The 14,180-nt window shown below is 42.2% G+C and overlaps 1 protein-coding gene across 1 annotated transcript in view; it reads right to left on the bottom strand.

Moving 5' to 3' along the window:
* LOC124167315 (triple functional domain protein) overlaps positions 1–14,180 on the bottom strand; it is a 352,896-nt gene that overhangs the window by 98,151 nt on the left and 240,565 nt on the right. Inside the window, exon 31 of the mRNA XM_046545291.1 lies at positions 13,613–13,991. Within this exon, the coding sequence (XP_046401247.1) occupies positions 13,613–13,991 (379 nt within the window). The remainder of the gene's footprint in view (positions 1–13,612; positions 13,992–14,180) is intronic.

Genomic DNA, 14,180 nt, shown 5'->3' with positions numbered 1-14,180 from the left:
GTTCCCATTCGGGGTGAAGCCTTCAGACATCACCAAATAAAAGACATCGCAGTGCGAGGTGGCCCAGGGAAAAGAAATACCCCCTACCTTGAATTTGTTATTCAATATGCATGCGGCTAATCCTAGGCTTAGCTCCGCCCTCGCCTATCCAAACCCAACCTTCGGATTGAATCAATGAAATCTACCAATGACTTTTCTTTTAAGAACATACAGTTGAAGTACGTCAATATCAGGAGATGTAACTGATAACACGGTAATGGTATTTTTGTCGAAAAATTAAGTTTTTATGGTAAAATTGTGAGACACTTTTGTTTCCAAGGTATCTACCCATAAAGATACCCACGATTAATTTGGAGTCCTGGAAGTGTTTTTGTGTGGGCACACCACCTTCGGGGCATTGCTGCAGCAAATGAAATTTTATACTATTGCAATGGAAATGTTTTTTCCAGCGCAAGTCTAGCCTTTTAATGGAACTGCAGGAATAGAGGCATCTTCGGAAGCAACGCGTAAATTCGATGTAACGTGATGCAATGCGATGAAGCGAGACGTGAAGCGATGACCAATGAATAAATCTTCTCGCTTACGCTGTCTTCCGACGGATGCGCACAATGCGGATTCTACGTCGCACTAAAGGGTGCCACTTCGTAATGGGAAGATGTACTGCGAAGACTTTTTATCGTCATCAAAGGGCTAATCGATGGTGTATAAAACATTGCAAGCGCATAGCACGTTTGCCCATCAATAACAAATAAACATCAACAGCGTGCCTATTACTCATTGCGACTCTATTCGGGTATTTCAATTGCGCATTAATAATGATAACCACGACAAAGATTTATTCAGGGTGATTTTTAATCAAACCTTGTGATTTATTAGTAAAATAAGAAATTGCAATATTTCCACTGAGTTTTATTATGACACTACGCATTTCGTCGTTACAATCAATTGATTACTTACACATGGACTTAGCCATTTCAAAGCGGTCTCTTTATGATTGGAAAATGTTCACGTAAGCTGACGAATGATCGTCGTAATCAAATGCAATGAGTGCTTAAAATACTTTTTTACTACAAAGGTATTATGAACACGTGAAATCAAATTACGTAACTGATACTTTGACGTGAAAAAGATTTTCGAAGCACAAGAAACCAGTTCCCAAGTACTTTCAGTCATACTTCTTCAAACATTCTTGAGCTCGAGTCATGATTCATATTTGACGCGGTTTCTTATGTTTTGTGTTCCTAGTTTAGGAAAAGCGAGAAGAATAAAACCTATAACAGTACACTTTTCCGTTTCCACAGTATGCTACATCAATCACCTTTTTACGACTGACTTCTCGTATGTATACGATGAAGATATGCTCTATGTAAAGCCACCTTGAACGCGGTTAAACGTTTCAATTTCATCATATCTTGCTCAAGGAACTTTGAGTCTGGTGAAACAGGCTTTACATTCCAAATGCATCGGCAACATAGCCTACAATCAGTAACTGCGAATGATTTGCCGTAAACAGTGACAAAACGCGCAGTTAGGACGCGGTTTGACGTTCAATGTTTCGGGTTCCACGCTTCATGTCTAAGGAAAATTGAGTTGGGCGAAATAGGCTTTACATTCCTAATGCGCCTCCTCCATAGTTTACAATCAGTTACTGCGAACGAGCTCTCGTAAACGGCGTTCGGGAAAGGGAAGAAAATGAAATGGCCGTTAGCGGTGAATTGAGAGCAGAAGAGGGCGCTAGTGAAGATGGGTGGGGGAGGAATGGAAGGACGGGAGTGGAAAGGGGTGAAGGAGTAGGGGGAGGAGGGTGCAAACTGAGGGAGGCAGGGGTGAGAGAAGGGGAACACGGTGAAGTGGTTTGGGGGATTAAATTTGAACGAACGGGAAGAGATGGAACACCCTAGACAACTTATCATTAGCGAGTTAGATGAGGCGGCATTCACAAGTGAAGACAAGATGCAACTTAAAGCAGTGGATATGAATGAGTTCACTTATTCGCGGGAAACAGATCCCACGTTATACATGGTGCGTGCGGAATATATAAATAATGACGTAAAAGTTATGGGCAGTAATCTAAACATCCATCTCTGATGACGTTTGTTATTTTCGCTGACAGAAGGCCTTCGGGATGGAAATCATAACAAAAAGTAGGTACCACGGACTTCCGTCCTACCCATCGTCACCAACGGTTTACAGGAATACAAATATCGACATAAAAAACAAATGGAACACTATTGAAAAGCTAATGCATAAAATTGGTGACGGATAAATAGAATAAATCATCAGTGTTGATTATTAACCACCGTTCGGGTTCTACAGGCTGAAAGAGAACTTTCCTTGGAAAAGAGAAAGAGAAGTTTCCTTGGAAAAAGGCGAGACAGTTTATCATATAAGAAGTAGCTTTAGGTGCATTTAAAACGCAACAAAAACTTAGCTGATGATGGCAATGTAAATAATAAATTAAATCTAAATAAACCCTAGAGAGACTATCAAATCCATTCTTTAATTTAGCCCTTCGTCGATCGACTACATTAAAAAGAAAAAAAAAACAAAACTACGGGCAATGTATGAATTAGTAAAATAATGAAACGGTAATAACGAATGGGTGGGAAAAACATAAGGATTTCGATCGATATCCTTCGATGAGTATACGGTGAGGTCTCTATCGTAAACTCTTTCAGAAATGAGGGAAGGATGCAGCGTAGAAAGGTTATTCAAGGGGAACAAACTAGAAGAGATGCAGAGGTCGCGGAAGGCGGGTTAAGGAGGCTGATGGGAATGTTTGCGGCCGCGGCGCAAGTCGGCGAAAATGTAGCGCCTTGCACATGCATGTGCGGACACTTGCGCGCGATGTGGAAATCTGCTGCAGGCGAGAGGGAAGGAGTTCCGCTCTACGCACATCTATGTCTGACGAACGCTCCACAAGCCATACTAACGCCATGGCTTAATTAAGAGACGAAGTCTAGGAAAAGTGAGCGGCACACGATCGCGACCCTGAATGAACGGGGTTAAATATAGACAGAAGTGGTCTGCAAAACGGGCGAACAGAAGAAAATTCCCAATCCTCACCAACATAATTTAACAAATCGAAAATGAATTTACACCGCATTAAATACATTAATGGACTACTCATGACGTGAAAATTTTTATCTGCCCTTTCTATACAAGCTATCTTTATGGAACAGTGCCGTTAATAATGATTTGTTGCACCAAAATTAGGCCACCAGTGAAAGGCATTAAAAACCGCGTTCTATAATTACGAACATAATTGATTAATACGATTGAGGTTGATAATTAAAAATAAATAATCTTTTGACAGTCAATATGTTAGGATATTTACTTTCGCATGAATAGTAGAGGAAAAATATTTACATCTCAAAGTCAACCTCTTCTTAGATAAGAAACCCCATTATGTGAAAGTCCTTATATTCCGAATCAGCATAAAACATAACACACTCTGCGAACTACGTCGAAGCTCGCAGATTACAGATTCCACGAGGCTCACTCCACCTGCATTTGCCCTCAAACCTGCTGCCTAACACATCAAAACTGCTCCCATGAATATCAAGAGCTCATGCATAATGACGGCTTCGTCGTGCAACCGCGGGTTACATCGCAGCGTGGACTGCGGCGGAGAAGGACGAAGCACAGAGCTCAATGCGACAGCCGGGAAACGCGAGCGATAAATAAAAAATTAGCAACGACGACGGCAGCGTGGGTGTAAGAGAAGAACCTGTGGAGACAAGCGAAACAGTGAAATGTCGAAGGTGCATGCAATAAACAGTAGCGTATCCAAAGGACCACTCTGGAGGGGGTGTTTCGAGCTCACCAGCAATTCTACGCCCACTCCGAAGGTAGCTATGATTTAGAGAAATTCTAATACGCGATAATGAACGATATTAAACAAATAGTTACAAACATTTCTCTTTCATCGTGCTCATCGGATACGTTCAAATATCTTCCCGCTTTCCATTTTGCCTTCACTACGAAAAGTGGGATTCAAGATACCAAATACTTAGTCAATTAGTTGAAAAATGAATGCAGCCGGCAAAAAAAGAATATAACTTGTTTTATTTCTACAGAGCCAACGAAAAAAGTTGATTATTTTATAAGAATGTAATTCACTAAACATTCAAACATGCATAATGCTGCGCAAAATCCACAATGAATTTTCAATACTCAAACTATTGCTTCGGTAGTTCAAAATAATTTCCCCGATGCTTATTCAATTTTTAGAATAAAACAATCGATTGCCGCGAAGCAACCCATAAGTATGCTGACCGCAGGCCCTTAAATGTAACAAATCTCATTGGATTACGCAAATTGAAAGGAGGTTAGACCAATCCCAATATCACGAGAGAGAGAGAGAGAAAAAATAATAAAATCCACAGTGAACTACATGAAAATAGCGGCGACGATCAATACCCTAAGATTCGATCACTATGGGAAGATAACTTATCGATTCGTGTCCTTCGACGCTTTCCGTATCCACTTTCTTCCACCAACTCGATTGAGAGTTCAGGCATGGCATCAGACCTTAAGGCCGAGGGAACAAATATTTATACACGTCTTATATGTCAAAGGTACCTAAAGACGCATCAAAGTAATGAAATCCCACGCCATTATCAATTATGAAAATTACCCTTTTTAATTACACATTAAGCTACCTAAAAATAATACTAAAAGTATAACTGAAAGGGCAAACATCTCGTAACATCAAATAAATAATATGATAATACCTCGCACTCACAAAATAGCGACTCATTGCCGTCCTAAATCCTCAATGACATTTTTAGGAAACCTTCACCAGTAATCCATCAATCCTGCCATCCCATGAGCCACAGTCCTCAAAATTTTACATCTTGTTTTAAATAGAATAATAAACATGAAATTAAAATGTCAACGCTGTGCCAAATCAAAATTCCCCACCACAAATGACGACGCATAAGATCTCAAGGATATAATTCAACCTCCGGCATTTCGCAGAAGAACACCTACTACATTTATCTACCACCCTGAAGACTGCAACTGGGGTATAATCCCTGATTACTACCGGGGATGAGGAAAAGCATTACTTGAAGTGGGCGATACTTCTCATTTTGCATTTTGAGCGCCGTAACCTGAACTCACACGGCGCGTTAGTAATTCAACGGTGCATTCTCTTAACTCGACTGAGCCGAAGTCAAGGCGCCTCGAGGATGGAGCAAAAGGAGATGTAGAGCGATAATATGGCGAGCTAAAGCCGCGGGCAAACTGTATGAATGCACGCATATCTGTTTCATGCAGCCCCGCTAATTCATTTTTAAGTCTCCCATTGTGCTCCGACCAGGTATTTACACCACGAACACGAAGCGCACGCTAACACCACCCACCCTCTCCTCGCTAACAGATACACCTCATTTCCTACCTCCGACACACACCACCCACGGTGCTCGTAATCAGCTACCTCCAACCAACCTTCAAATAACTCTCTCGTGGCTACCCACACGGAAATTTCAGATCCAATGCGATATAAAGATTATTTACGTCTGATATGTGTAGATTAGGTCTCATCCTAACGAAATAGGATTACTCCTAACTATATCCGATCTGATTAGAACTAAAATCCTGAAAAAAGGCGCACACAAAGCTTCGACTTGAAACAAAAATTTCCATCATTGCAATAATCAACGAGAGGCTTAAAATTAAAACATAAGTTGCACAGGGAATTATAATTGCCCGAAGGTATTTAGGCGTAAATTCTTTGTCTGCAACTCGCGTGAAAATAAAAGAAAGTTTCTCTACAGTTTTTCGTGATTAGTGTTCATATTTTTCAAAAGTTACAGCTTGCACATAAACCAAATGAAACCTCGGTTACGTTGCTGAGGATATATCCGCGGAGGAACCATGAACAAGAATATGCCCCCTAATTACAAACTGCTTTAAGTATTTACATTCAATTTATTATTTCAATAACAATGAATGTAATTAGAAATGTAATACACAATTCAACGATAACATCAGTATTCAATTTTACATTGAACGTAACTTATAAGATAACATACTATATTTTGTGGAATTTTCATAATAATAACATATTCCTATTGTTAAACACATGCCTCCAATTTATGTTCGTGTATGATTTTAAGGAGTGAAATGAAAATGTAAAATCATTCCATGGGCCACAGATATTCCACGATTAAATAAAAATATTGCATCATGAATATACCTATTTATTGTATTTTTTTGTAGTCGTTAAATGGATGAACATTGGCCGCGGTGGTAGATAATAATGTACACCAGACATCAGCACTACACCCCCCTCACTCCTGCCCCTACCCTAAATTGGCATTCTTCCCAATCCCTCCCAGAGTGCAACTCCCTCGCTACATTGTCCGCTTTCTCACACACGCCGCCTCCCACTGCTAACACAGGGATCGCGTGTTCGGCCATTGTTTCGCACCGAAAGTGGCCGGAGGGGGCGAAATGCGAAAGAAGGCGCACAACTCTCTCCGCAAATGGTTGCAGGATCGCGTGCGCGAGACTTGGCGCGAATATACGCGAAATCCATATCCATCCCCCGAGACCACCTACCGGGGGTGAAGAAAATTGGAAGAGGCGAGGTTTAAAAGAGCCGCCGCCAGCTGTGTACACCAAGGGCTTCGCTTCATACTCGAGCACACCATAACATGGCAACAGCCTGCACTCCATTCTCAACCGCGCGCACTCAATTGAATAGTTCCTTCACAAAACTCACTTCTCTCAAGGTCGATCCGCACCCAAACTAGAAAGCTGATAATCTTCCCGCCCATGGTCCAAGCACCAGACAACGGGTAGGCAGTGCTGCCGAAAAATTCCACTAATCCGACTTGAAAAGACACTCATTAAAAATGAGCTCATCCCCAAGTAATACAATTCGGTGGTTTCCTATTATTTTTTTGTTGCCGAAATCGAAAGATTATTACTCCTGGAGAACGAATTTCACACTTTTAGATTTTTAAATGACGATATCTATTTTTCGCGATTAAACGAAAAGTGAAAAATTTCAAGCGCGCGAAAACGCGACGGTTAAGTAGGAATGATGGGAAAAAGTCCGTGTGACGTATTTCGGGTTCCCCCTGCCGCCTTGTGAGGTGACCTTGAGGCGAGGATTCAGCGCTGATACGACGCAGGCTGCCAGCAGGTAGCTGAATACCCTGCTAGCTGGTAGCGCTTGGATTAAATAAGGATAATTACTACCTTATCAAACGAAGGAAACTTTCCGACCTTAGACAATGTTAATAAGTGATTATTGAGAGATGTTTCCCTGAGCTCTGTGCCTCACGCATGCATTAGTAATCTCAGACGATGTAAAACTCCTATCCACTCGTGTAGAAACTAGGTCCCTGTGACGTCACGTGGAGCGGAATCGCATTGGCGCCAATCTGGCCTTTTTCAAATGAGGTTAAAATTGACCGTTGCCATTCGTCTAAACTGGGATTTCTAAAACCAAATAATTTGTATATTATGAAAACACTAATGGTGGGTAAGGAATCGCAATAATTGCATTTCGTTATCTTTGATGAAGGAAACTACCCTATTCACAGCCAAGTGCTCATAAACTCACGTGAGGATAACATTGAAACCAAAACGTGAGGGTAACATTATAAACCCTAACTTCAGCATCACTATGGGAAATGGATTGAGTTAGCCCATGAAATAATTATAAATAGTTTTAAAAATCTGGATACTTCTCCATCCAGCTATCATAGAAATAAAATTTCCAATAAAAATGAGCAACATCAAAAAAATCCCATAATCGTAGTCAGGCAATAATATCCCATTAAGACCATCAGGCGGATACGGATTTCTACTTCTATTTACTACGCATATGAAGGAGTCGAAAATTGCTCTTGTTATTATTTACTCTTTAGGTCATCACCAGACCCACCACTTTCAAAAATAAGGAATAAGTTTCGAGTAACTATTCCAAGTGAAACTGAATTCAAAACATGGCAAGATACTTCCACACTTTCATAAGCAGCGGTGCAATTGCCCACATATGCGTATTAAATGTACATAGGATCGATTGCGGTAGTTGGAGGTTTTGTCAACACTACCGACCCAAAGATGGGTTTAAAGTTCCCTCCACTACAGCCCGGCCGGCGAGAGTTGTCCGATGACAGCGCAAGAGCCAAGTAGGGAAAGAGCCATTTCGGTGCGACGCCGGGAGAATAAATTCCAGACTAGCTAAAGAATGCAATTATTAACAGATCGTAAAGTAAAGAGAGTCAAATTTTATTTCCAAATCACACGCACTTTTTGCTCGGCATCGCCCAAATTAGGAGAACGTTACTACTAGAGGGTAAGAGCGCTCCATTCTGTACGAGACTCATGAATTCCGATCAGGAATGCGGTGGAACGCAGACGCACTCGTCTGAGAAGCGGGGTGAGGTCGAGATTGAGAGGTCTACGAGGGGAGACGGCGAGGAAGGAGATCGGGGAGGCGTGCCAAACGTCCGATTCGACCATACGCGGCGGCGGCGCCCTGTCACAGAGCCAGAACGGATATCAATCGCCAAGAAAAAAATAGCACACATCTTCCCTCGTCGCTGCAACACAGCCACCGCTATCTCTTAAAGGGCAAGTCCATCTATATCAGCCACTAGGGCGAATGGTCGTGACAATGGTGAACAACAGAAACGAGAGTAACCAACGGTAAAAGGTCTTAAATAGCATGCGACTGGTATTTTATGTTGTGTTGAGAGAAAGAGATTACTAGCAGGTGTCTTACAGGGTTTTCTATTGCGATAGCCTGTAATTATGAAGACAAAATGGTCCATATAAACAAAAAGTAATTGCCAACCAGACCTAATTTAATAACGCCTAATAATCAATGAATAACAGATTCGCTATTGAAGTATAACCGATAGATTTGCGATAAATTAATACAATCGCAAACACCACAAATAAAATCTTCGATGAAATCGTATCATACATATGATGCGATGCGATATTGTATAATTCGACGAAGGTGATGCCGAAGGTGATTCGACGATGGTGATTAATTTTACGATAAAATTACAGCTTAATACGTTCACTTTGAAGTATGTATGTGATTGAAACCACAAATTAAAAAAAATACAGCAGTAACATCTTTAAACAAGGTCAGGTTATCTATTCCACGAAAAATCACATACCAGTAACTAAACAGAACTACCTGTATTTCAAGGCGTAATATCACTATTCATGATAGGGAGAGTCGGCATACTGCCCCAGCGTTTGGAGAAAGATACGGGAGAACGAGGCAAACGAGAATCTTATTGCATTAGGAAGGCTGAGATCAAGAGCTAGGGAGCAGCAGATAAAGGAGGCCGCCGTACCACCCTAGCTACAGACGAATGGGATACGCTCACGACGGGCAAAACCCCGCGATTAACACGAAACGCAATTTGTCTGCGACAGCAGAGCCCGAGTTATATTTCTCCCGACCGCGGAATAAACTTTCCAAGAATGTGGCCCCAGTCGCTTTGTCGATTTCGGGGAAAGATAATGAGGACAGGATGAGCTAGGAGAGATATGTACGAGCGTATATATATCCCCGCGACGAGGGATCACAGCAAGGCTGTTTCGAACGAAAGATGCTAAATATACGCCGCGGAGGAAAATGATTTCATAACAGCGTTAAAAATGACAAGCGCTTTCAAACACTTTCTCAAAAGGATTGCCAGCGAAAGTTCTCGAGACGCGGGTAGAAAAAAAAAAAGAACGCGGCGATCGTAATAATAATAATATAGGTCGCCTCGGGAATCTCCCAAGGACGTCATTAATCACTTCCTCCTTAAACTACAAAATCGACCTTTTACGAATCAAGCTCCGCTGTAATTGGTTCATTACTTTTAATAGGGTTTCTCCGCCTGGCAATCAATCATGACCCGATTGAGCCATTGTTACTTAATGGCAAACGTGAGGATCCCATGATTTCGCTCTTGTCGACAGAAAAGGAGCAAAATGCGCCCGCCAAAAAATATTCAAAGTGCCAAATGACGCGGAAATCTGCACAGAGGCCGACAAGGCCAAAGTATCTTAAGCACCGGCTCCGGTCACCGCAATAGGAAACATCACGTGAATGGGAATCACGAACAATCCATAATTTATCTCGAAATGAATAATTCCACGCTCAAATCAATCTCGTAGAAGAAGTTACTAGCAAAAACTAGCGATTCATCATAGACAGATCAATACATAACGGAATGATTTCTCCTAGGTTGTTAACTCTCTCAACTAACATTATAAGCATTTTAATTTATCTCCTCTATAATTCAAATTTAAAAAATTAAAATTAATTTAACGAAAATATAGATGTTTACTACATCATAAGAATCCTCTTCACGCTAAGAAAATACACCTATCAAGCTGCCGACATTATCCGGTAGTTTCCATTAACACATTATCCACAAATAGAGAATCAACTATTTGGAACTGCCGATACAAACAAAAGGCGAAAGAAGCCAAAGGGAAATTAAGGAGTAGACAAGCAGTATCAACCTGCAGAAATGAAAAAATCTTTTATATGACATGAGGAAAATACATCGCTACAAAGTCAAAAAATGCCATCAAAGGATTCAGCCAGGATTCCTCTCATAAAGATATGCCTGGCTACAGTAGTTCACTTCAATTCAGCGTTTTTTTCAGCGCTGTTCGCATGTACAGAAACCAATTACCATTCTCCCAATGAGCACATCACTAGCAAGGATGTGAGACAGAGGGAATTGAGTGGAGACAGTGGGGCCTTGAGGGAGAATGGGAAGCACGCCCGAATAACCTATCCCCCGGGGTGCGGAGGGTATGACAAGAGAGTAGGAGAGGGAGAAAGGAAGGTGACAAGGAGAGGGAGGAATGGGGAACTAATTGGCCAAGCTATACGCCGAGCAGAGGGAGGCGGGAAACCCATTAGCATTAGCGCCGCGGAGAGGAGAAGAGAAAGACTGGACCGGCAGTGAGCGAGCCCGGCCGTGAAACGAGTGCACGCGAGGAATGCTGGGAGTGAAAAGACACGGGGGAGGGGGAGGAGAGCGGGACGAGTGAGATGAACATGGGAGGACGAAGGGGTTGCTACCCTAGAGACGACGAAAACACGCGGCCGTGCAGGAAAATTTTTGACGGATGATGATAGTGCCAGCGCTCTCGCCTGCACCCATCCCAATGGGAACCTCTGAAGTGACATCGCGCGCAAGGGAACTTAAGGCGCTCCAGGAGACCGAAGTGGGCCGCTCAGGGGGACATTTGGTATCATCAAGTTTGCGCTTAATGTCACCGTTACTACCATGAGAAATGAAGGATTCGTTGAAAGCCTCATTTCAAGTTCTCACTCTCCGAATGAGGCAATTTTCATCCGAAATTACCGAATAATCCCCAAGACGATTCAACGTAGAGATTTTTCCAGATGCTGTACACACTTGTGCAGTGTCGATTACAATTGATCCATGCTATGAACGCCATGTAGCAAGATTCTAATGTACGACATGACCCTATGTTCAAATTTCCACGTGTCTATGAAATGAAAATGAAAAATATAATGTTTCCACAAGGCTTCAAAAAAAGACAAATATACCCTTAATATTGACTGCCTTCCAAGCGTAACACATTACAAAAATTTACGGTAACATTGCTTCATTTTTAGTAAAAAAAAACTTTCTAAATTTCAAATTTGATTTTACTAACGACCAGTTTCGTCGCTGTGCGACATCCCCAGGTTCAAATACAGGGAGATTATGACTCCTATGAGTATCTCCATACTCTCCCTGTATTTGAATCTGACGATGTCCCGCAGGGTCGAAACAAGGTCGTTAGTAAAATCAAATTTGAAATTTAGAAAGTTTTTTATTAAAAAAAATAAACATTACGCCCTAGAGAATATGTTCGACTCTGAGAGCAACTGAGGAACTGACAGGGGAGACAGGATGGCCAATTGGATACTTGCCCACTACAATTTACTACACGAGTATTTCGGGATTCGGGTTGGTGTGGTGGCTGGAGTGTTGGCTTCCCACGCCGTGGGCTCGGGTTCAAATCCCGGCAGTGGCAGAGAATTTTCGGAGACTGCCCGATCCCTGCTTGTATGTTGTGTGGAGGACATTTCAAGCGCAACACTGTCCGTCGGATGGGACGTAAAGCCGTGGCCCCCTTGGCGCTTTTCGTTAAGAGCAGGCTAATGTCGACGCCGGGTTTCTCTCAACCCTTCCTTACCTACACTTCCCTCATGGCGCAAATGACCTAAGCTGTCGGTCGCCTCCTCCATATACCATACCACGAGTATTTCGTCTAATATTTTTTCAAACTTAGTATCAAAATCGGTCAATGTCAATTATTTTATTTAAAAAACTATCAAGCTTAAAGACAGATAATGCTCAGTGAATAGCGAAAAAATGGTTCAAGAGATAAATAATGATGAATTTGTTGATAGTTAAAATACTGCCTAAAAATGTGCACAAAGAATTTCAAGTACAAGCTGCCAAGAATAGTCATACAACCATCAACGCTCCCAGAAAAGCTAGCGACGATTTACTGATTCCGCACCAAGCTAAGGACTTATCTGTTTCGGTTTCAAGAGTTTTGAAACTTATTACTACGCATTCCATACCAAATACTAAGCAATCAAGCAATTATTTCTCCACTGGAAAAATCACATTGATTCATCATACCAAAAATTACTTAAGCGTAATTATTCCATCAATGTGACGCACAGAATTCTGAGGAAAGTGATTACTCACCATCCGCGCATTGAGGAAACATGAATGCACAAGTATTCTGAATATTCCACAAATTTGTTTCAGGTAGGGGAAATGACAAGCGCTAACGCGCGGAATTTCGAAACGAGGTTTAGTCACCACAGTAACATACATTTTAATCACAAACGCCCTCATTGTTAATGAAAGAAGAATGGAGGTAATTTTAAAAGACAAGGACAACTAAATGATGGAAATTTAATATAGTCATTGCATGCGAGAAAAAAAAATTAACGAAAATTTATAATCGGAGACAATTTTACTGATGGAGAAGGACGTCTTATCACGGTCACATTACTAGAGGGCATTTCCCTGGAAGATGGGCAACCTTTACCACTCCTACCAGATGGTTTTAGAGCATTACGAATATAGTGAGATTATAGACTAAGAGAAAATCGTCAATTAACCACTATTTCAAGACGATAATTACATAACATCATAATTCTACTAATAAAACATTCTCGTACAACAAATAACGTACCTATGATATGCTAAAATAATCACAACAAAAGAAAATCCTACACCCTACCTAACATTAAGTTTCACTTCTCAACATTAAATACCGATAGCACAAAAAGCCACGTTAATTTAATTGACATTTTTAATCCCTGATAAAAATAGTATCAACATCAACTTAGACGCTTCTATAAGACCAAACGCTGCAATCAGATAGCTGAAACTATATTACCTTTCACAACATTCACAGATGTTCCTAGCACATTAATCTCCTACACCAATTCCTAATATTTCGCAAATCGTAAAATAAAATCTAACAGGAATGCAGGGGGGGAACCGTGGACTGCACACTTGGGGCGGAAAATACGTTAAGGACGGAACGAATAATAAGGAGAGAAAGTAGGAACACTCACCGGCGTCGGCTTCTCCGCCTTCGGCTGCCGACCTCCTCGAGGGCGAGGTGGTCTTCAGTCCGGAGGGCGGCTGCTTGAGGACGGCTAAGGGGACGAGACCCTCGTGGTGGCCGGAAGAGGCGCCTCCGCCCCCGCTCTCGGCGTTGGCGGTGGAGGCGGTGCCGTGGGCCGGGGGCGAGAGGGCCGAGGAGGAAAGAGGCTGGGCGGGCAGGGGCGAGGCGAGCCTCACGAGGCACCACTCGCCGCCCGGCCCAGCGCCCAGCTCCAGCACCTCCACCTGCTGACCCTTGGACACGCTCAGCTCGCCGCTGCCCGGGGCCGCACGGTGGTCCGCTATCACCCATGTCACCTCGGCCGCTGCTGCCGCCGCCGCTGCCGCCTGCGAAAGAGAGGGAAAGGCGCGATAAGATATAGAAAGATAGATATATCCATTCCGTGCTTTACAGTCGATGAAAATATAACATAAACAGTCAATATAAACAGCATGAATTCAGGTTGCCTCATAAAATAGAATTAGTGTATAGGCAACGAAACTAATTCAACACCAGGCTTCATAAAGCAAAAGTAA

Source organism: Ischnura elegans, chromosome 1 (genome assembly GCF_921293095.1).
Source record: "Ischnura elegans chromosome 1, ioIscEleg1.1, whole genome shotgun sequence".
Lineage (NCBI taxonomy): Eukaryota > Metazoa > Arthropoda > Insecta > Odonata > Coenagrionidae > Ischnura > Ischnura elegans.
Note: the sequence above shows the minus strand (reverse complement) of the source record. Positions and strands in the feature narration are given on the sequence as shown.